We start from the raw sequence: 23,481 nt of genomic DNA on the forward strand, positions 1-23,481 counted from the left end.
GTCTAAGGCCCAATGAACCAGGCATGGAAGCATGTGCTTAACTTCAATGTGAGTGACTTCACCCTAATCAGCAAAGCATTTAAGTGCATGGTTAACTTTAAGCACATGTTTAAATCCCACTGATGGCAATGGAATTTAAACATATGAATAAGGGTTCTGCTAAATCAGAGCCTAAGACACCTTTCCTCGTAGTATGCTGTAGTTGAGACCAGCTGGGACATCTGAGCTAATAACCATACCTCACCTTAAATATTGTGAGGTTGGTGTATGGATGTTCTCAGACTATGCCACAGGATTCTGAAATTTGCCCCTGGAACTGGTGCCAAAGACTTCTAGCCATTAGGGTGCAGTCGTGGGCCCATCTCTTAACTTAAGCAATGCATTTGTCACTTTCTTAGTGGTTAACCATGCAGTATTTATATTTTCTTAACGTAGTTTTTTGGCTAGTGTAAATATATACTACATAAACTATGTATGAATAAAGAGTAAATGAATGCATGTACACTCTATGCATGATGACCCGCAAGTAAGATATTTGTACCAAAGAAATATCAGAAGAAAGTAAAAATGCTAAGCACTAAGATACATAGCACGGAATAAATGCCGAGGTGCAGATCTGTTAGTCCAGTTGGGAAAAACCTTTTAACATAGCCAACATGAACTTGAAATCTTTATGAAATACAACATTAAGGAAAAAAAAGTTATGCATGAAGTCTTATCTCTGAAGGCCTGGGTTTCAAATCTCTGTGGTATCCCAGTAAAAAAAAAAAACCCTGTCTCAAATTATTCTATTATGTACATTTGTCTATATATACACACAACTTGAATATCTTTTATATTTACATGTCAGGACTAAGATGCATTAAGGTTTGGTTTGGCAGTAGCTGCAGAGTTGGAGGTTCCTTGAATCCCAGAGAACTAAACAGCTATATTTCATCTCTCTCTCCTCCTCAAGTTTTAGAGGAAATGCATTCTCCCATAGCACGTTCTATTATATTCGCTTCATGAAGTGTATATATACTACCTCTTACATACTGCTCATCCAGCATGAACAGATGGGCCATGTGGGAGGGAGCAGAAAACTCTTGAATATTACAGAAGGTTCCCAAATGTGGCATGCCCACAAATTCTGAAAATGAAAGTCTATTGGGAGTATTTTTCCTTAATTATAACAGGTTTCTAAAGTAGAATAGTATGATATTGCAGTAGCTTGAGTTATTAAGCTGTTCCCATATACATTTTATAATTATTTTGTAGTTAAAATATACTGTCTTTGAATGAAATAGAAAATAAATAGCATGCAAGGCTACCTTTTTATGTAGTTATATAGTGGCAGAAAAACAATCCATAAAATTTTCAAAATCATGTATGTACCAAAGAAAGAAATTAGACAAGAAAAGAGACACTATAGCATTTTAAAAATATAATTTATTTGGCTTACATTTTAATGTATAACAAATATTTACAGGGATCTCAGGAAAAAAATAAGTATACTAGTCCATATTGCACCAAACAACAGACAATCAAATGATTGTTGGAAACAATTGTGGTGATTTCTAAACTAAACATTTACTTGTTACTTGATATGTATCAAAATTACCTCATGGAGTGATTTTTAGATAAAATCTGATATTCATTGATTTTATTCTCACTATTTGTTATAGCTGATTATGCAAAAGTGATTATCAGAAACATTACAAGTTCTTCTGCACAGAGTAAAGCCAAAAGAGTCTATCTACAGAATATGGACTTTTTACAAACAAAAGATCAGTCCTTTAATTCTTAGTAGTGATATCAAAAATTGAATTTTAACAGATGCTGAATAAGATTTACCAAATAGTCCTCTCTACGGGACATATTATCAAGGATTTAGGAGTTTTATTCCTTCTACTTAACAGAAAAGATGATTCCATGGCTATTTTAAACTTCTTATTCAAGATAATGCAAATAATTCTCAAAGGCAAATGTACTTTTCAGAATAAATAAGAGTTCATTATTAGAAAGAATTGTTCTATCTTCTTGAACAGATTGTTTTGCTTCTATTTTTCATGATCAAATTTATTTCTTATTATAAGGTCCATTGAAAACTGTAAAAAGCCCAATTCCATTTAAACAAAGGCTTTCTAATATATTTCAGAAATGGAAAGGACTTATTACCCAATTACTTCCAAAATCTATAACAGGCATCATTTTTTGAATATCTTACATGGGACATAAATTCTGGTTCAAAATTAAGGGTAAGTATTTGTTTTTTCTTTCCTGCACCCAAACTTCCATCCCCCATTTCAGCTCTACAAAGGATCATGCTGTTGATGGAAATGCTCAGTACACACCCATTTAAAAGATAGCCATAGATCGCAGGTATATTAAGCACAAATGTAATCTATACAAACTATTTTTTCAATTTGATTTCAGAAATTTAAATATAAAATTTGATATGCTACATTATTAAACTTTAATAGCAAGACTCAATAATACATTTTGAGATTACACGTTCTGTGGACACTACAATGTATGTATACAAATGTATGCAATTGTTAGTATATTCCTATAAAACATAAAAAGTTATCTTCCTCTAACAAACATTCTGCTAAACTCACTAATGAAGCTCATCTGTCTCCATGGACCCGTGAATGCTTTCCTAAGAGCAGGGTATCTCTTTGACTTTCTCTTGTACTCTTTAACAATGGCCTTTGCTTCTTCTTGTAGCATAGAAGGCAATTCTGTGAAATATAGAACTTGAAAGTATGTGCATAGTCTACTATATTAAAGTCTAAACTAAGACTAGACTAGACAAAAGACTAGAGAATATATTATAAGGAGCAATCTTGCATCCTAAATGGTCTTCTCTATTTGCAATCTAGAATACTGACACATGGCAAATAGTATGGGGGGTAATATAGAAGACATGCATTTTCTAGAAGACTGTTAATTTTCAAAAATGATCAGAACAGAGTAACTTTGAGGCAGGCATAAGGAGCACATTGTGCAGGCAGGTGCTGGGCTCACTTCTTCAAACAGATTTTTGAATTAATCTCATCCTTGACCTACAATAACTCTTTTATTCTAGTATAATCCTGTCTTGAGTAGATACTAAAAAATGTGCCAGATTGTGGATTGGGTTCGTGATGTAGATAAATAGGACGAGGCTACCAAAACTCACTGACTCAAGGCCTAATCCAAGATTTGAGAACTCAGCCCTCCAGACAAGTCAGTTTAATTCACTAATCCACTATGTTACTTAGTCTCTCTAATAAGGTATTTGCATCTGTCTACAGTCAGCACAAAAATAACTACCTGTTGCTAGTAAATTAGCTAGTTGTTACAGAATAGCATAATACTGATAATACCTAACCTAAAATTCTTAGTGTTGATAACATAAAAACATAAGTAAATGCATTTTGTGTATTTTACACTAAAATGTACATTAATGTGGAAAGAATTTAGTCCAAAGGTTTAAATAAGTATGCACAGTATCATATAAAACAATATAGTCCCTTTACTTGAAAGAACACTAGTTTATTTTGGTCTTTTAATGTAATGAAATCTTCAGAAAAGTTTGCTTCAAATAGATCTACAATGATTTTTGAAAAAATAGTTTATATTTGTTATAGGAATTTATACAAACACTGTATGAATTCTTGAATACACTTAGATTAGCTATTCTATAATCCAGTCGCAAACAGATTTCCTTTTTGACCATTCTCAGCAGGGTTAGGCAGAGGTATTGCATGCAGAAAGTGGTGCTGGCAATTCAGTAATGATATTTTCTTTCCTGATCAGTGCTGAAGCAGCTCCACAGCAAATTGATATGGAGCACAGTGCTGCTAGAGATATAATCTACCACCTGAGATGTAAAACATAGATCCTGAACACTTGTGGTCACTAAAACAAACATGGCAATATCTCCTTCAGTGATTCTTCACACTCTCTGCTCCCCTTGGTGTCTTTCAGATTTCTGTCCCTTTGTCTCCTTATTCTTGCTGACTTCATCTATTACCACAGTTTCAACTGTCACCTATGTGAATGATTCCCAAATCTACCTCTTTATCCCTGATCCCTCTCCCTATGTCTATTCTGCATCTCTTAATCAGCTCAGACATTTTTTTGGATGTTCAATCACCATTCTGAACTCAACATTTCTAAAATTCAACTTTTTATTTCTCCTGATAGGAACATCCAGTTACATTAATAGGATAAATATTTATAAGCAATATAATCCTTTATGCTTTAGGACATATGCTAACCACTAATTGTCTGGGGTTAAAGAAATCTGTCCTATGAGCAAGTTATTCCATAATTGTTTATTATGGGATTTCTCAGACCATTCTCTGATATACCTGGCCACTATCAGAAAGAGGACCGTAAAACACTTGTGGGATTTGTTATGATGAGTCCTATATTTCCTCTCCTCTGTCTCTTGGAAACTCTACTATCCTTACCATCTCTGAGGGTCTCAACCTTAGTATAATCTCTGTCCTGACAGTCAGTTTCTCACCAAGACCTGTTACTACTACTCTTTAAATATCATCACAATCTGGCTTTTTCTTTGTACCCCCCTTGCTAAAAAATCTTGTATGTTAGTCATTTTTCATGTTGATTAATGCATGTGTCCAGCTGTCTCTGTTCTCATGTCTCCTCTATTATCAGAACTGCCTTTTTTGAAGACATCTTCCACTCCTGTTGCTCCAGCCACATCAGACATCTTTAAGTCCCTTCCCTGGATTTCTCTCTTACCACATAAAAGTCGAGATCCTTTTTTGCAATGTCAAAACCCTAAAATATGTTTTAAAAACATCATAATACATTTCTTTTTCTATTTATATATCAGGACTTGTCCAACTTTTTTTATTCAAGAGTTGATGGTACTACTGACACAAAGCTATACAGGGAATGCATTGTTTTATTCACTTTTTTTGAAAAACAACTAATTACAATTTTAATAAATATTCATAAATTGTCCTACATACCTTGAGTATCTGGCTCTAAATTGACAAGTTTTCCATTACCAACATTCCGGAGAAAGCACAGAATGGACTGCAGTCCTCTCTGTACAACATCTTTAGGTGGAAACTCCAGAGGGCAATGCCTTAGATTCAATGCTGTCAATGAAGTTAAGTTACCTGCAAAAATAGTTTAATCTGTAAAAAATTTTGGAAGAAAGCTATCTGCAGATTCAGGACTCAAATATGACTAAGTTGTAGACATTTATTTTCCATTACAATTTTTATAGCTATTTCTATGGAACTCATCCTTAATACATCTATTGATATTGTATATTGCCTTAAAAAAAATTAAAAAATTGGGACAAGTCTGATTTCCAGTCTGCTGGTTGCAGAAGTAGAAAATGACTAAATTTATTTTATATACTCTAAAATATCTAATATTACATATGTAGTTCTTAAAGGCAGACATCTCATTTCTAAGCTTTTTGATATTCATCAATGAATGTAGACTAACTGAGGCTCAGGTACATCAAACGTTCTGCCTCCCACATGAAAACAAATTAGGTGTCTCTAGAACACAGCCTTTTTATCAGGGACTACCATTCCACACCAAGATCAGATTTGAACTAAATGAGGCAAAGATATACCAAAGATACAAAACTTCAAACACACTTGTACTGTTCCCATCAGACACACTTACACAGATATAAACATGCAAAAAGACAGCGTCACTAATGCAATGATATATAAAAATATTTTATTCCTAACCAAAACTATTTTTCCCTATCAAGGTAGTTCTATGCCCTCTCCCATATTTAGGAACACAGCTCTTATGCTCATCTTGCAAATAAAACAGATTTATCAGATCATCCTCACACACTTATGTTACTTGATTCCTGACAACAAAATTTATTTTTGTTTTTTGACATATTTTGGCACCAACAGTTATATAAGATAAAAAAAATGTACTCTCTATTTTTGCCTTTGTTGCTCCCTCCCTTTGCCATGTCTTCCCATTTTCTATTCTAGTGCTTAATATCTTGATTCTCATTTTTGTGTAATAAGTGAATAGACTTTGGATTGTGGGCAGAGCACTACCACTTTTCTTTTTTTTATTCCTTGTCCCCCATTCATCTAATTTCATCCATCAACCCTTTTTTGGTACTTTGCTCTGCATTCCTTCTCTCCCAATCTTTGTCTCTCCACTGCTTTCCATTTACCACCTTATCACTCCTAAAATGCTTGGTATTACTCTTGCAAAAGGAGATAGACGTTTCCCTCCCCAATGACAGGAGAGGGATGCCACATACAGCTTTCCCTCCTGAAAGGGTCCAGTAAATGTACGCATCCTGCTTGCATGCCTCAGTCTTCTACCTTGCTTTTAAGCAAAGTGCAGGCAGCACACAACAGCCAGCGATGGAAAGAGCCACTGTGTTAGAGCTGCAATTAGCAGTGCATCATACGTTATCAGCTGTGCACTACCCTGCTTCCTGACAAGTATCCTTAATGCTGTGGTTGAGCTGGGGACAGCTGCCAAATGTGCAATGTAGGCTGCAGGGATCTTTGACCTACCTCTATCCCCACTCCACCACAAGGCCTAACTGAGTAAAAATAAAAGTGATCAGAACAAATATTTCCCTATTAATTGGACCCGCAGAATGAAATCATATTCTAAGCCAGGCCATTAATAATGGAATTTATATTTTTTATGGATTAAAAACAAACCTCAGAGTTAAAACCTATTTTATAAAACAAGTTTATTCAATTTCTAAAAAATTTTACCTGTGATGACAAATATTTTGGCATGGCATGATTGATTGATTTTAGGTTAATAGTTAATATTTGGAAGCACAATGTGAAAAATGAGATCTTGAGTCTAGTCACTGAAAACAGATTTTTCACGCTACCTTGACAGAATGGCACTTTAAAAACTTCATTCACAGCTTGACTGAACATCAATTTATTTTGTCTTGATTTGTAAAGGCATAGTACTTAATATTCTGTGTGAGCTTATTTTATGCTTTACTCTATTAAGCAGTATATTTGTACTTTAAAAATGTTTTCAGCCAAACCTTACTTGCAGGAATGACAACCATTATTTATAGCACAATTATTTGATTCCAAATTATTAGTAATTAACGTTGAAAGGAATGTTGCAAAACAAACTTTGTAGCATGATTAACAATTGTACTGACATCACTCCCCTAGAAATGGCAATACAGCAATATTAACAGCTCACAAACAGGAAAAAGAAAAATGCAAAATAAGATGAGAAACTGGGCTAAGCACTGGGATTCTCCATGAGCATAGGGTGTGGTGAGGAATCCTTCCTTCCACAACTCAGCGTGGAGTAGACTATAGGATGCTTGTGCTCTCTGCTGCGGGCATGAGCCTGTGGAAACAAGCAGTGATGAATCTTCCAACCCAAGGAGAACCCTGACAGAGCCAGGGCCTTTGGTACACAGGAAATACTCAGGCTCTGTGCAGGCTCTCAGTATTCTGGTGCCTCCCCTGCAGAATAGATTTGTCTTGGTTCCACTGTTATTTTGGCCCCACTGCATCCAGAAGAGGACCAAGATATAGTAATTTATTTTCAACTAGAAGAATGTCTTAGCCATTAGGCTATTTGTCAGATATCTAGTCTTTTGATGATAAGTCATGGTTTTGACGATCAGTCTGTCCTCTGTCAACTACCAAGGTTTCTTAAAGTTTTAAACAAAATGAACCAAATTCAGACCAGGCATAAGTGGGTCCAACCCCGCTGACATCAACAGAACTGAACCTACTTACATCAAGTTTTCTGTATTAAAATATATACTAAAGTAACATCTTACAGCCATTATTATTTATTTCAGATATCATAGGTGCGCATGACACACAAAAATAAAGAGACATGGATACTAACCTTTAAACCTATGCCAGAAATTAGACAATAACATGAAGATAAAACAGTGGACACAAGAGAAGGTGGAAAAACATACCTTGACATAGATTTACCTGTATTGTGTGAGAGGCAGAATTTGTTTCCTCACATTTTATTTAAAAAAAAAAATAGTAACCAGTGAGATATTCAACTTGCAACCAATGTAAGATTAGAATTGATAGGTCTCCTGAAAGGAGTAAAGTTCTGAGGTAAGATTTGAATGGAGAGAGCGTGTAATCAGTTGGCACATAGAGGTTGTTCTAAGCACATTGGTTGGCATGAAGAAAGTTTTCTTCTTCCACCTTCTTCAAACCTAAGCAAGCAATTCAGCCACCCTTCTTGGCGTTGAAGTACTTTACTTTGAGAGCAGGTCCACTGAACTCAACAGCACTACTGGCCAAATAAAATGCCACTCAAACTGAGAAAGACTAATAGTATTGGGCCCTCAGTGAACAGAAAAATGTCAGGCTTAGGAACTGCAAAGGGGCTTTGAGGGGAAGTAGCTGGAAACAAGACTAAAGATACAAGTGTGGAGTGAAGTTATACATGGCCATGAAGGTGAGCTTCAGGAGCGAAATTAATAAGAAAGATGATGGGTAGTCAGTAAAGGGATCTGAAAAGAGAAATGACTTGAGCCAAGTGGTAGGCAAGAAAAATTATTTTGGCAGCTGTGTTTTCTATGGAGGTGGAATTTAATCAGCAAGTGCTTTACATACTAATTACAATAGGGTCATAAAAGAGGGAAATGAGTGGGTGAATCCACTCACCACTGGAAATGTCTATACACCAATTCAAGGACTATGGGGAATAAACACTAAGATCTGGAAGTATTAGTACATGTAACCCCTTTAGAGAGGATGCTCCTGAAATACCACACTGAATTTCTAGGGGACTCCCCCATGACTACAGAAACAACAACTAGAGAGGTTCAGGACTCGATTTCACAGATAGAACTAGCTTGCAACACTACCAGAAGCAATCATAAACCAGAACTCCGAGACAAACTGTTTGGTTTTACTTTGAGTTTTCATTGTGTTTGGAGTGAGCACAGCCAGGGAGGACATTCCTACCCCAGTGAAAACTGAGCCCTTTGAGGATTTCTGGGACATTGGACAGTGTCATCTCTGCCAAGACCAGAAACTTAGGAGACCTAGGCTACCAAGAGCCAGCCTAACCGCACATTTGAATCCAGACCAGAGAGCTGCAAAGATGATCTTCCGATCGTTGGTGTGGAGACCTTATTAGAAAACCCCTGTATTTATCTGATAGTGTTTTAAGACAGCCACCAATTTCAGTGCTACACCACCGATCAAAGACTGAGCCTAAATTCATTATTTGTCTGAGGAGGTGCTGAAAGGGAGCACAGGGTGGGTTTGTAAGTGTTGCAAGAACTACAGACTATGTATTGTTTTTGTCTTTTATTCTCCTAATCTGCTTTTCCATTTTTCCCTATCCTGAGTTCTCCATACTTACTAAAACCCAGGTTATTGTTTTATTACTCTGGGAATTGTAATAGCTATTTTATTTTACTGTGCTCTGGTTGACACGGTTCTGTGTGAGATTGGGTGATTATTTTCCCAAATCACAGGCTGTTCTCTGCAATAGGAGGGGTTTCCTAGGGTGGAGGCCTGAGACACTCTCACAGGCGAACCCAGGATCCATACCCTTGAGGAGGAAAAGGGAGAAGGGCTGCAGCCACACCTCAATACTGGGTTACATATATCAGCTAAATGACTTAATTGGGTATAACTTGTTCAGGAAGGACAGGCAGTGTAAAAAGGGAAGAGGTGTTGCATAATGCATCAATATATACACTTGTTCTGAGGTCCAGAAGGAGGTGAGAGACACAACCGTTGAGTCTCTGGATAAAGATAAAAGGGGTGAAAAATACGGGTGATTTCATGATAAGAGGTCTACTATAGACCATCAGGACCTGTAGTAATGGTAGATTAATTACCCCGACATTTCTTGGAAAAGTAATATGGCAAAACACAATTTCCAACAAGTCCTTGAAACATATTGGGACAGCTTTTTGTTTCAGAAGGTGGAGGAAGTAACCCAGGGGACAGCCATTTTAGACTTGATTCTGATCAACAGGGAGGAATCGGTATTGAATATGAAGGTGGAAAGCAATGTCAATGAAAGTGATCATGAAATGAGATTTCATGTTTCTAAGGAAATAAGGGAGTAAGAGCAGCAGAAAGGACAATGGACTTCAAAAAAGCAAATGTCAATAAACTCAGAACTAGGTCCCATGGGAAGAAAATCAAAGGGAAAAAGGAGCTCAAGAAAGCTGTCAATTTCTCAAGGAGATAATATCAAAGGCAAAACTGCAAATAAGCCTGACGTGAAGAAACAATAGGAAGAATAGTAAGAGGCCAATATGGCTGTATTAGGAGCTCTTTTTGATTTTTTAGTCATTAAAGGAATCCTACAAAATTTGGAAACATGGACAAATTGCTAAAGAGGAGTACAAAAGAATTGCACAAGCATATAGGGACAAAATCAGAATGGTTAAGGCACAAAATGAGTTACACCTAGCAAGGAACATAAAAGGCAATAAAAAGAGGTTCTTTAAATACATTGGGAACAGGAGAAAGATGCAGGAAAGTATATATCTTTTACTTAGCAAGGAACGCGAGCTAATAACTGACATCAAGAAGGCAGCGGTGTTTAATGCTCATTTTGCTTCAGTCTTCACTAAATAGGTTAATGGTGACCAAATACTCAAAACAAGTAATATTAAACAATAAGGGGAAAGAAATGCAAGCTAAAATAGGGAAAGAATAGGTTAAAGAATATTTAGATAAATTAGATATCTTGCAGTTAGCAGGGGTTGACAAAATTCATCCTAGGGAACTTAAGGAACTAGCTGAAGCAATCTGAGAACTGTTAGAATTATCTTTGAGAACTTGTGGAGGACAGGTAAGGTCACAGAGGACTGGAAAAGGGCAAACATAATGCCTGTCTTTAAAAAGGGGAACAAAGAGGATTCAGAGAATTACAGTCCAGTCCGCCTAACTTTGATACCTGGAATGATACTGGAACAAATTATTAATCAGTCAATTTGGAAGCATCTAGAGGATAATAAGAGCATAAGAATGGTCCTACTGATCAGACCAATGGTCGGTCTAGCCCAGTATCCTGCTTTTGAGGGGATGAACAGAATGGGATGGATCACTTGATAATTACCCTATCGTCCAGGCCCAGCTACTGGCAGTCAGAGGTTAATGGAACCCAGAGCATGGGGGTGCCTCCCTGACCATCTTGACTAATAGTCATTGATGGACCTATCTTCCATAAACTTTAATTCTTTCTTTTTTTAACCCAGTTGTACTTTTAGCCTTCACAGCATCCCCTGGCAATTAGTTCCACAGGTTAACTGTGTGTTGAGTGAAGTACTTCCTTATGTTTGTTTTAAATCTCTCTATTAATTTCCTTGGGTAATCCCTGGTTATTGTGTTATGTGAAGGGATAAATAACACTTCCTTATTCACTTTCTCCACACCATTCATGATTTTATAAACCTCCATCATATCCCCCCTTCATTATCTCTTTTCTAAACTGAACAGTCCCAATCTTTTTAATCTCTCCTCATAGGAAGCTGTTCCATACCCCTAATCATTTTTGTTGTCCTTCTTTGTGCCTTTTCCAATTCTAATATCTTTTTAGAGATGGGGTAACCAGAACCACACACAGTATTCAAGGTGTGGGCATACCATGAATTTATATAGAGGCAATGATATTTTCTGTCTTATCTATCCATTTCCTAATGATTCCCAACACTAGCTTTTTTGACATATTTTTAAAGTAAGAGAAATTGGCACATAACTGTCTCCTGCTGATATGCAAATATCATCCAAAACTTAGTTGTTCACTGTATCCTTATTTACCTGCTGCATTCTAATGATTTTGAGAAGACATACTGTTTACATCAGCCTAAAGCTACAGTTAAATAAGTATTCTGTCCATTCTAGCTTGAAACAGACTGTACAAAATGACTAGTGATACCCATTTAGCAGCAGGAAAAACAAAACAAAGAAGATTTAATGCACTATCTCCAAGTACAGTTTTCACCAGATGGTATCTGGTGTCTGTTGTCATCAATGCATAAGATAGACAACATTATCGAGGCAGAATCAATCCATATTCATGTTTGTCAAGGAATATTTCCATCATAAAATATCTGTAGTTGTCAAAGACACCATAACATTCAGTACTAGTAGGAAATTAGAATTTTATAGTATACAGGTTTATCAAAAACTATATTTTTATACTAGAGTTGCCTGCCACCTAATAAAACGCAAGTCTTTAGTATTGTAGTATTACAATGGATACTACAAATTAGTATACTGTAATGTAAACTAAAATACAAATATTCAGTGGTATGTCATAAGGGTGAGATATAATTAACAAAAGTGTATAAAACATTTAGTGCACAGAGTCTAAACACTGTGTTGTGCTGTTGGCTTTGTGAAAAAATATATCCCAAACAGCTGAAATATCTGCATTTCTGTTTCTCTAACAAACAAGCATTCCCAAACCCCTAAGCAACCATACTGACTGCCTTTAATACTGCAGTGATAAGTAATACTGAGATTTAGAGAATACAAAACATTTTATATATGTCTGCAGTGTTGTCGTAGCTGTTTTGGTCCCAGAATATGAGCGAGACAAGGTGGGTGAGGTAGTATCTTTTATTGGACTTTCTTTGACTGATGGAAAGGACAAGCTTTCAAGCTTCACCGAGCTCATCTTCAGGTCTGGGGAAGGTAACCAGAGTGTCCAAGCTAAATACAAGATGGGACTGATTGTTAAGCATGGTTCACACATGTTATAGGAAACCACTTAAAATGAAGTGGGCAGTTAACACCTCTGCAGTCATAGTTCAGTGGAGATTTAGTAAGCAGCAGGGTGTGTTACAAATTGTTGTAATGTGCCCTGTGACAAAGCAGGACTCACCACAATGGTGCCTCCTGCTGGCCATCCTGGGAATTAGCTCTCGGCCCTTCCAGTCCACCTTCAGCTAGTGCTATCACATCTGCCCTCACTGCTGTCTCCACTCTTTGGACCTACGTCAATCCCTGGCCTGCAGCACCCTATTCTGGCAGGGACAAACTGCAGTCTGGATACTGGCCACTCTCTTCATTGGCAAGTGGGGTGCAAGCGGGGAGGACTCAGGCCTGCCTACTACTCTGGGTCCTGACCCAGGGACCCTATAGCCGGCAGCCACGTACTGCCTTCCTCCAACCTGCTGCCTGTTTTCCCTGGGACACTTCCCCTGTAGCCCTAGCACCCTCTCAACCCTTGTAGCAAGGCCCCAGCCTGGCAGTGGTCAGCCAGCAACTTACCCTCACACTCTGCTGCCCCTGCCAAACCCCTTTGTCCAAACCATGGTGTCGTCAGATGTTGGCTGTGTGTGTGTTCCCTCTGTGTACTGCACTGGCTCTGTCCAGATAGCCCGGACAACAGGCTTCAATCGAATTGCCCAAAAGACCCAAGACTCAGTTTCAGTAACGAAGGCACATGGCCAGGTTTACTGTCAACAAAGCACGGTTTCTAGTATCATGTAGACTTTACAGGGCCAGTAACCTATGTATGCCCGTTTGTAGTGAGGTCGAGACTCACCAGCATGGCACCTCCTGCTGGTTGTCTTGGGAATTAGCTCTCCAGCATACAGAGAGCCTCCTCCTGGCTGGTGTTTCGCCTGCCGCTGGCCCCCTTGTCCCTCCTGGACCGCGGTGCCCCTTTACCGCAGGGTTCTGCCCCCAGCAGTACCCCCTTACTATGGGTCTCCCCTCCCAGGGGAATCTCCAACCCTCTAACCCACCTTGCCTCAGTGGCTACTGCCAGTCATCATCTAGCCCCTGCTCACTGGGGCAGCCTGCAGTCTATAATGGCCCCTCATCATTGGCAAGGGGATAGGACCTGCTGCCTTTGCCTATTCCAGGCTACACCTCTGCAGCCCCAATACCTCTTCATAGGCCTTCACCAAGGCCTGCAGCCTAAGGATTTACCAGGCTGGAGCTCCTCAGCTCCCCTTTGCCCTTCCCCAGCACTCCTCTGCTTCAAGTACCTTGCTCCTAGGCAGCTAGCCTTTCCCACTCCAGGGCTAGAGTGAGACTCCTTCAGCTCCTGGCCCCCAGCCCTCTTATAAGGGCCAGCTGGGCTCTGATTGAGCTGGCCACAGCTGTAGCTGCTTCCCTAATCAGCCTAGGTGTGCAGATCTTTCTATACAGTGCAAGACAGTATTATTTTGGGTTTATCTCCCAAAATGGGTGTGCATGTGAGTGCTGGGGGAGTCCTCTCACACAGAGCCCCTGCAGTCTATGGCTGCAGGTGTGTGTGGCCCCACCTGTGTGTGCGTGTGCGCGTGCGCGCTGCAAGAGGACGGAGAGCCTAATTCAGCAAAACAGAAAGTGGGAACCCAGGCTGGTGGAGCAGGAGAGGCTCAGTGAAATCCCAGAACATCAGGCAGCATCCCAGAACAGGGTCCAACACATCATAGAGACAAAAAATCCACCACAATTTTGTTCCAATGGTTAATTACTCTGTTAAAAATGTACATCTTACCCACAGGTACTGGGGTGGGTCAGAAGGGTTGGAGGAAGTAGATAAGTGAGCCACTAATCACTGCACTGATCACTATTTCCTGAACTTCTTTCTTGGATACAGTAGTTATACAAATTGCATGTCATCTACAAAAGTGATGATTTGCTGATGTAGAAATATCATTTAAACTAACATTTTCAAGAGACAACATATCTTAAAATGACATTTCAACGTGGCTGCTAAGCAAGTACTAATGGAAGTGGAATACTTGAGGTGCAATATGAATATTGGGCTTACTATTACCTGCATAGCCAAAATATTCCCACCAAAGAAATGCTAGACAGCGGAAGCCGATACATTGTCATGCATATAATAGATATTTTACATGGTTTACTGTTTTTGGTTTCTGTATGTTAAGCTATGGTAAATTACTGAATCCATATATACAGAAATATTTCATATGTGATAAATATAGCCTTCAAAGAATACATTTGCTTAAATTTCAAACACTCTCATTCTGTTAAGATTCTTCAGTCCTACTGTTCTTCTAAAAGCATTCCAGGTCACTTCCTCCCTTTTTCTGATGATGCAAGTTAGGTAGATATATAATTACTCAGTTCGTATAGGATCTTTGCACACGCAATCTTGTGGGTACAATTTTAGAGGTCACTTTTGAAAACGTTTGTCATCATTAAATTGCTGTGCAACAAATATTCGCTATAAAACAAGAAGCTTTCTTTGGTTATATTTAGATACTTTGCTATACAGTTTTAATCTTGACTAGAGCATTAAATGGAAAAAGTCTAAGTCTGCTAGGATTTCTGGGGGAAAAAATTAAGTACTTACCAAGCTCCACTGGCAGCCTTTTTATAGGATTTCTTTCTAAAAGTAAAGTTTTCAATTGCCTTTGTAATAAAACAAAAATAGTAACAATTGTAAAAGCAAAATTAAAGTGCATTGTTAAAACACAAAAACATATGCCTTTGTTTCCTACCATACTAATGATATCTGAAGGAAATGGGTTGCTTTTCCACAGCTACCATCAACTATGGCTTGTGTATCTCAGTGGTTCAAGGTCTGATGGCCTGAAGTCTGCTTTCAAATGGAAGCTATTGTTGCATACCATTTCAATATTTTATGATGTTTCCTGCTTTTTTTTAAAAAACTGATTATTATTGGTAGCGCCACCTACTATTAAGGTGTTCGGACACTTCCATTATAAGATGTGGTTTTCAAATGGTTATAACTTTGCAAAAATTTAAACAGACATGTACAGGTAACCTTAATTCTGGCATTTTCTAACTTCTGATCGCTTGAGTTTGTAACCTTAATAACATTCTTTTAACATAGATATTACATACAAACAAAACTAATAGTTTCTTAGACTACTTTTTTTCTAATAGACAAGGGATTATCAGTACTCTATTTTCAATGGGTTTTCCATCACAAAATTGACAGCAGAAATTTGATAAAAACAGATTCTGAAGCATGGAAGTAATTTCTTTTGAAGTTTGATGAATGGAAATGATAAAACTAAATTATATTGTTAAGATACGACAAAACAAAGTTTGGTGGTTTCAAAACCACCTTTGTTTATCTCTTTAAAAAAAAGTTTTAATTTATCATATGCATTTTTCGCAGCCAATTAACTTGAAAGAAAAATAAATTAAATTAAAACTTTTACATATCATACCCTTTTACATATTATTTTGTTGAATCAGAATATTCAATTCAGTTAAAGACAATCACGTACTGTACTCCTAACACATCCATGATTCCCTATGATTATTCACTCAGGGCCTAATCCAAAACCCACTAAAGACAATGGAAAGACTCCTATTGGCATCAGTATGCTTTGGATCCTGCCTCAGGATCAGAAATAGACTTCGTTAATATGTCTGAATCCATTAAAATGATTAGAACAGAATACAATTACATGGATATAGTTGTTTTCCATATTTCCTATCGAATATGGAAAACGATAAGCGTGTCATTCAGCATCCAGAATCACTGGCAGTATTTGACCCAGTCTCAGTTTAACCATGCAAGATGCTCCCACTTTTGAAAATAAAAATAATTTCTTAAAACAGCATTAAAAGGTCAATGTTACAACTTAATCCAGGAAATATAATAAAATCAATTAAACAAAAACAAAAAATCAAACCTCTTACAACAAAAGACAATAGGGTGTGTAATGAAATGCTAAACTGTATTATATTGTTCAGCCACTAAGTGTATTATACCATTCAGCATTAAGTGGCGCTACGTGTAACATACCTCACCTGAGAAAACAACAGCTATACCTCGCCTTGCATTAAAGTATCTTAAAGAGAACACATCTTTATATATCTCCCTAGGATGGAAGGTCTGTTACCAGTCCATAGCTGGCACATGAAAGAGTGCACCCTGAATCCATCCATATGTAACATCTGTTTGATTCTGGTATGCACTTCCATGCTTGTTAGCTTAAACTAGAAGCTTAATTTTTTTATGTGTGTAAATTCTTCAATGTTATCATATAGAACAGGTTAGAGACAAAATTCTCTTTGAAATTAAAAGGGCTGCCATAAGGCCTGGTTTTGTGACACTTGGTCACAAGGATAATTAGTATCACTTTTGGTTTACACTTTGTTTAATTGATTTCTGAGGTTCTCTGCTCCTTGTGAGGTGAAAAAAAATTGAGCTTCCCTCACACCATAAGGCCAGATTTTGCAAGTTGAGAAGATCCTGGACCCAATGGAAGGGCTGAATACATCCTTAAAGTGTTGATGAATTTATTAGGTTTTACACTGTGAAAACTAAAAACTAAATCTAAAATTGGTTTTGGTCACACAGATTTTTAGTGAAATGGTAGTAAATGAACTGCTTGGTGTTAATATTTATAAATTGAAATCATAATTTTTAATCCTTCACTTTATTGTTCATACATGCAATATTATCTCCCTCTAAACCATTATCTTTCAGTGATTGATCTGCCTCACTGACATGTGCAACATACAAAGTAATATGAGAAACTGTCATACTTACTTTACATTTTACCAGCTTTTTTAAGTCATTCAGTATGATAATCTAAAAGCTACAGTATGCAGCTTTTTCACTGCATTTATTCTTTCTAGAGTGCTGTATTATTTCTTAATCTCAAACACTAGCTACTGCACATAGCCCTGAATAAATGGACTGCGAGCATGGGAAGCCCAAAGTGTTAGTGAGGGATAAAATCTTTCCTCCTGCTCCTGCACTGGCCTTTCCTGCAGCTACTCTTCCCTAAAACAGAGTTTCACTTACTGGATCCACTCAGCACACACTCTCCTCTCAACTGGGGCATACGGAGCAACAGATAAGATTACAGTCTCATGTGACTTCACTATTCATGTCATCCAAATAACCTCCAATAAATAATCCTCCAACAAAAGTAGTAAATCAAAGCCTGATATTCTTGAAAAATGAGGGGAGGGGAAAAAAGCAAGCAGCAAAAATTGTGAAAACAAACTGTAAAGCCATCTTTGTAAATCACAGAGAAAATGTAATGGGAAATTGGAATCTTTGCAAGTTTCCAGTAAAATAACCTTTCCCTTAACCATGTGTCTCAGTGGTTATTGTGACCTGCCAGGACTAGCTGCTGAAGCCCCTACGGTGCTTGCCTCCATGTCGTGGTACATCTGGCACACTACTGACACCCTAAGGGCTTGGTGTACTCTTGCACCGATCAGCAACAATAATTACAACAAATTCTACTATAATATGGGATTATTGTTTAAAGGATTAAATGAAACTCTACTAATGTAATATCACTGAATGTTTTATGCTGGGAGTTTTCAAAAAAAGTTAGCACTAGTGAGTGGTATATTACTTATATGAAGATAAATGCCCCTACAGAGTTTACTAATCTCAAGACTCAAACAGAGATGTGTACACTGATGCATGGCAAAATTACATGACAGAAAATTCTATTAATCCTGTCTTCTTTTTTAAAAAAAGTTATAATTTTAAAAAGGTACAAAACTTGACAATTTTCAGAGTCATCTACTCATTTTTTTTATCATAAATTGATGACATAATGCTATACAAATCACAAAGAATAAATTATGTTAAAATATCATTGAGCATCTTGTTTAAATAAAAAAGTCATGAAACTGTATTTTCCCTTTGGAAAATTCTCCAGCATCTCACTATTTTCAGAAGTTGCCTCTTCCCCAGTAACTACAGCGTGGAAGCTAAGATTCCTTTTTGACCATAATAAGCAAATTTAGCCCAATATTTCTTTTAATACAAAGATAAATTTAGTTTTTGGTTCATGCCAATTTCATTGGTTTAATATTGCCAAAACTGTGGTCTTTGGCCTTTTCCACCACTAATACCTCAGCAAGTGACAAGGTGTTACACTACTTATCTCATACATGGAACTACTACAATGGTCTTCTCACTGCACTCATGACTTCCTGCCACTGTAATCATCATTCATTTCAGTATCTAGCTGCCAGGTTTATTTTTGTGTCCCCGCTCCACAGTACTCTTATGTCTCACCATGATTTACTTAGTTTATTTGGTTGCTAATCCATTTTCACATGACCCACGTTAGGATTTGAAACTATGGGCTTGATGTATCTCTCAATTTCTTCCTCCTCACAGCAGTGTAAACCGATGGAATTAAAATGGTGTAAAATTGAAATGAAAGGGGAATCAGGCCATATGCCTCTGCAGGTAAAAGGGTTTGTGCACTAATCTACAGTACTAGTTAGTCGTACTTGCTCATTTAGTTAAGCATTATTAAATATAATTCTCGCTTACTGTTCTTCAGTTCTGACGTCAATATAGAACTAACCTGTTCAAGAGTCTGAGAATAAGAAAGTTACATTAGAGACAAATAGAGGAAGAATAATTTTTTGTTATATTATCAATACAAGAAATGCCTTACTTGTGACATCCAATTCCAGGGGGAAGAGTTTTAATTTTGTTATGCCGGAGATCCAGCCAAACAAGATTTGGCAGCTGCTGAAATAAATCCTTAGGAATTATGGCTAAAGCATTTCCTTCCAGATGCAAATGCTAATGTAGAAAAAATAAATATGTTTTAAAACCAGAATTAAAGTAGAATGCCTGTTCCCTTGGCATGAAGAACATTACTGTGAAAATCCCAGTAAACTGAACTATAAACTATTCTAAAAATTACATTCTCATAAAACCATGAAGGAGATGATTGGTAAAATCAGTTATATAAATTACATAAATAAATCATTTATTGAATTAAGTACTAGTTTTTAGAAAGCAGGGGGGAAAAATCATAGCTAAGAATCTGTAGATTTTCCAGTACTTTAATGAGAGCAGTACTGGGCCCTTAATTTGGTGCCTACAAAATTTAAGTCAAGTGTGTAATTAACAGAGTTACTCACAGCAATTTACTCACTTTAAGGTTGGGTAATTTGTATATTTCCTCAGTAAGATGCTGAAGTTTTTTCCTACTCAAATCCAGAGTATTTGAAGGAGTAGACAGTGTATCTTCAACTGCCTTCCTAATATATTTTGATGAACTGGAACCAGATAGGTTTCTCTTTTTCTGATAGTCATTCTCTAAATAATCACCACCACCACAAGATTCTTCAGAAAAGCTTTCATCCATTTGTTAGCAAACCTAAAATACTGATCCCACATGCAAACTGATCATCTGAAGGTAAGTAATAAGCTGAGAACAAAAAAAATAATAATAAAAAAGAACACACATAAGGCAGGTTTCTTTTTTTGTGATACTTATTCGCCACATCCTCACTAGTGCTATGTGATACTTTAGAAGATCAGAAAATAATGAAATTATTCTATATTTTTACATACATTTAAAGGTAATAAAGGAAAAAAACATTGGGTTCATGCCTCTCTCATAACTTCACCCCTTATATCCTTCTCCCATCCCTTCCTTATATTTTGAATGGGTTCACATTTCCCATGCGCCACTTGATCTCCATCTCCTCCAATGCCTTCTCAAAACACATTTCAAATCTGAGTACAGTACCGTGTTTTCAGGGATGGTACTTGGACATTAGGAAGCATATAGTAGCAGTTTCCCAGTGCCCTCTGTCCCCTCCAACTTTCCTTCCTCCCTCTGCCAACACCCACTTCTCCCTTTCTTACTAGTTCTAACTACCACAAAGCTATAAGCATTATAGGGTGCTCAAAATCCCTAAATGCCTGAAGTGCACCTATTTTTCTCTTTCAGGTGGTGCAGGGTACTTCCTAGTCCATCTTAAAGTAGACCCAGAACTCAGTGGACTTTTCTGCTTAAATTACCTCATCTGTAAATTGGGAACAATAATGCTCACTCATCTTTGTACAGATCTTTGAGGTCCGTGAATGAAAAGTATTATATAAGTGCAATGTGATGTTATATAAAATTGTTTCCAACATCCTGTGTCTAACTGGAGGAACATCTTAAGTATTTCTCTTAAACTTCTTTAAAAATCTGTGGATATACAAGGCCTGATCCAAACCTGTTTATTTTAATAGGAGAAACATGATTCAGTGACTAGAATGCTAGCCTGAGACTTAGTAGACTAAGGTACAATTCTCTGGTCTGTCACAGAAGTCCTCTGTGACCTTGGGCAAGTCACTTGGGCAAATTTTCAAAGGTGTTCAGCCACCGAAAGAGGCAGATAGACACCTACTGGGATTTTCAAAAGTGCCTAGCCAGGTTAGGTCCCGCCTTTTGAAAATCCCATTAGCGCCTATCTGTATCTTTAGACATGTAAGCACCTTTGAAAAACTGCTCCTAAGTCTGTGCCTTAGTTCCACATCTGTAAAATAGGGATAATAATACTTCCCTACCTCACAGGGTCTGTGTCAGGGTGGGGATGATAATAATGCATTAAATGACTGGGAAGTGCTCATATACTATGGTGATGGCAGCCAAATAAGTACCTAGGACAATGAGAGCTGGGTTGACCCTATACTAAAAGTCCAGCAAAGGGATACAACTTAACTCTGTGTATATACAGTCCTTTGTAGAGCCTGACATTACATGTTGATAATAATAAAGGTGTTCTCATAAAATAATTCGTCAACACAATTTTTGTGATAAAATTGTTTCTGTATTTTTTTTTCTGAAGCCACAGTTACATTATACAATTCAATTGGGTTAATTTAAATCATTTTGTTTGCCTAAAACAGGTTTTAAATATTTATAGATAAATTCCTGGGATTTTTATAATTGTAAACAATTTATCATTTAGGACATTTGTTTACAACATTATGTAGCCTCAAAGTTGAGTGTTTTGATTTAAAGAAAAAAAAAAGCTTCAATTCGCAAAGCTTTTCCTTGTATCTCTTCCTCTTCCTCAAATGTCTGTGGCAATATTACATCATCTCCCATTTCTTATTTTGTTTGCTTGTTCGTTTTTTTTGTTTATTCATTGTTATTGCCATTGCAAAGTTGCTTGTGTGTAGTTGTAATGCAATACTAACTGGCAGTTATAACAATACAAACCAAAAACCAGATCCTGCAAAACACATATGTGTTTAACTTTATTGATGTGAGTAGTCCCACTGAAAGGAAATTAGCTCAGCATGTACATATTTTAAGGACTGAGGCCTACGTATCTGAACTGTGTAATTTTTTTCCAACTTCTGCTCCTTAGGAAAAAAAAATATGAAAAGGGCAAGATAACAAATATTGTGCCCCTTACCTAGAAATGCCACAAGCTACACTCATAGATTCATCTGAAAGTTTCCGTTTCTTGTAATGAAGGATTTTGCTATGAGATTTAATAGATCATTTAAAAAAAAGCCTCATACAGAGCCCTTATTTGTTTCCTTACTCCAAATACAGGCACAGAAACACAGATGAACTTATTCTCCTCTCACACTGGTAAAAATCAGGACTAACTCCACTGGAGTCAGCAGAAGCATACAGCTGTAAAACTGGTGTAAAGTGAGACCAGAAGAGATTCAGGCCCAGAGAGTTATAAGCCGTACTGGCTTTTAAATTCACAAAAACCCTAATACTGTACAGTGGCAGGTTAAGCTGACCAACACCAGGACAATATTACCTCTGCAGTTTTAATACTTCATTTGCTAAACTGTGACCCTGAACTCAGCCCCAGCCAGTAAGAAGTCTCCCCTTCAATTCAGGGCCAGGATTTGCCCCATAAGGACTGGTTTGCTCTCTGGGTTCCCAGCTTTTAAATTACCCGCTGCAGGGCGGCCCCACTGGCCTAGGGACACAAATGTCGCCCTATCAATAGCATCACCTTGGGAAGCAGAAGGCGCCGAACAAATTCCTCTGGGATGTTTCGTTGGCCTGACATTTTTGGGGGGGCTGGGGGGGGTCAGACAGCACAGCACCCCAGGAGACTTTGTTCGCCCTGTAGAAGATCCGGGGACGGGGAGAAGTATGGAGGGGAGGGGGACACCCTACCGGCATGACTGCAACAGGGATGCAAACCACCCAACGGGCCTGCAGGCTCCCCATCGGAGGAGTGGGGCAGATTCCCCACCAGCAGGCTCCAGCCAGCTCCCCTCACCCCGCAGGGCATCTTCCTGTCCCCTTCTCCCCCGAGCGCCCCCGCCCCCGATTCCATCCCGGGGAGCTCTTACCTGCCGCCGCCCCGCGGCTGCGAGAGGTGCCGGCTCCCCCGCTCCTTCTTTGTGCCGGGACCAAAGTGCAACAAACAGGCCCGGGCGGCCGCCGCAGTCTCCATAGCAACAGCCAAACGGCGGGGAAGCGGCTACCACGGGCCCAGGGCCCCGGAGCTGGGCTCAGGCCGGCGGAGGCCCTCGCACCATGGAGACTCGCACCCCACCCCTCCCCATCCAGAGCCCGCACAGCCACCCCAACCCTCTCTGTGCCCCACAAATACCCCCTCCCCTCAAACCCCACACAGCCCCCATCGTCTCTGCATCCCACAAATCCCCCCTCCACCCAGACCCCACACAGCCCCCTTCCTCCCTGCACCCTCACAAATCCCCCTTCACAGATCCCACACAGCCACCAACCCTCCCTGTGCCCCCCAAACCTCCGCCCCGCGTGCCCCACAAACCACCTCTCCTGCCCACACCCCACACAGCCACTGCCAA

At 38.3% G+C, this 23,481-nt stretch overlaps 1 protein-coding gene across 1 annotated transcript in view; it reads right to left on the minus strand.

Annotated features, from left to right (window-relative positions):
* LRRC27 (leucine rich repeat containing 27) overlaps positions 1-23,111 on the minus strand; it is a 56,121-nt gene extending 33,010 nt beyond the window's left edge. Inside the window, exons 1-5 of the mRNA XM_037905349.2 lie at positions 23,002-23,111; positions 19,826-20,101; positions 19,337-19,467; positions 15,268-15,326; positions 4,971-5,123 (exon numbers count right to left, since the gene is read on the minus strand). Coding sequence (XP_037761277.1) covers positions 4,971-5,123; positions 15,268-15,326; positions 19,337-19,467; positions 19,826-20,038 — 556 coding nt within the window. The 5' untranslated portion in view covers positions 20,039-20,101; positions 23,002-23,111. The remainder of the gene's footprint in view (positions 1-4,970; positions 5,124-15,267; positions 15,327-19,336; positions 19,468-19,825; positions 20,102-23,001) is intronic.
* Positions 23,112-23,481: the final 370 nt, after the last annotated feature.

Source organism: Chelonia mydas, chromosome 7, assembly GCF_015237465.2.
Source record: "Chelonia mydas isolate rCheMyd1 chromosome 7, rCheMyd1.pri.v2, whole genome shotgun sequence".
Taxonomy (NCBI): domain Eukaryota; kingdom Metazoa; phylum Chordata; order Testudines; family Cheloniidae; genus Chelonia; species Chelonia mydas.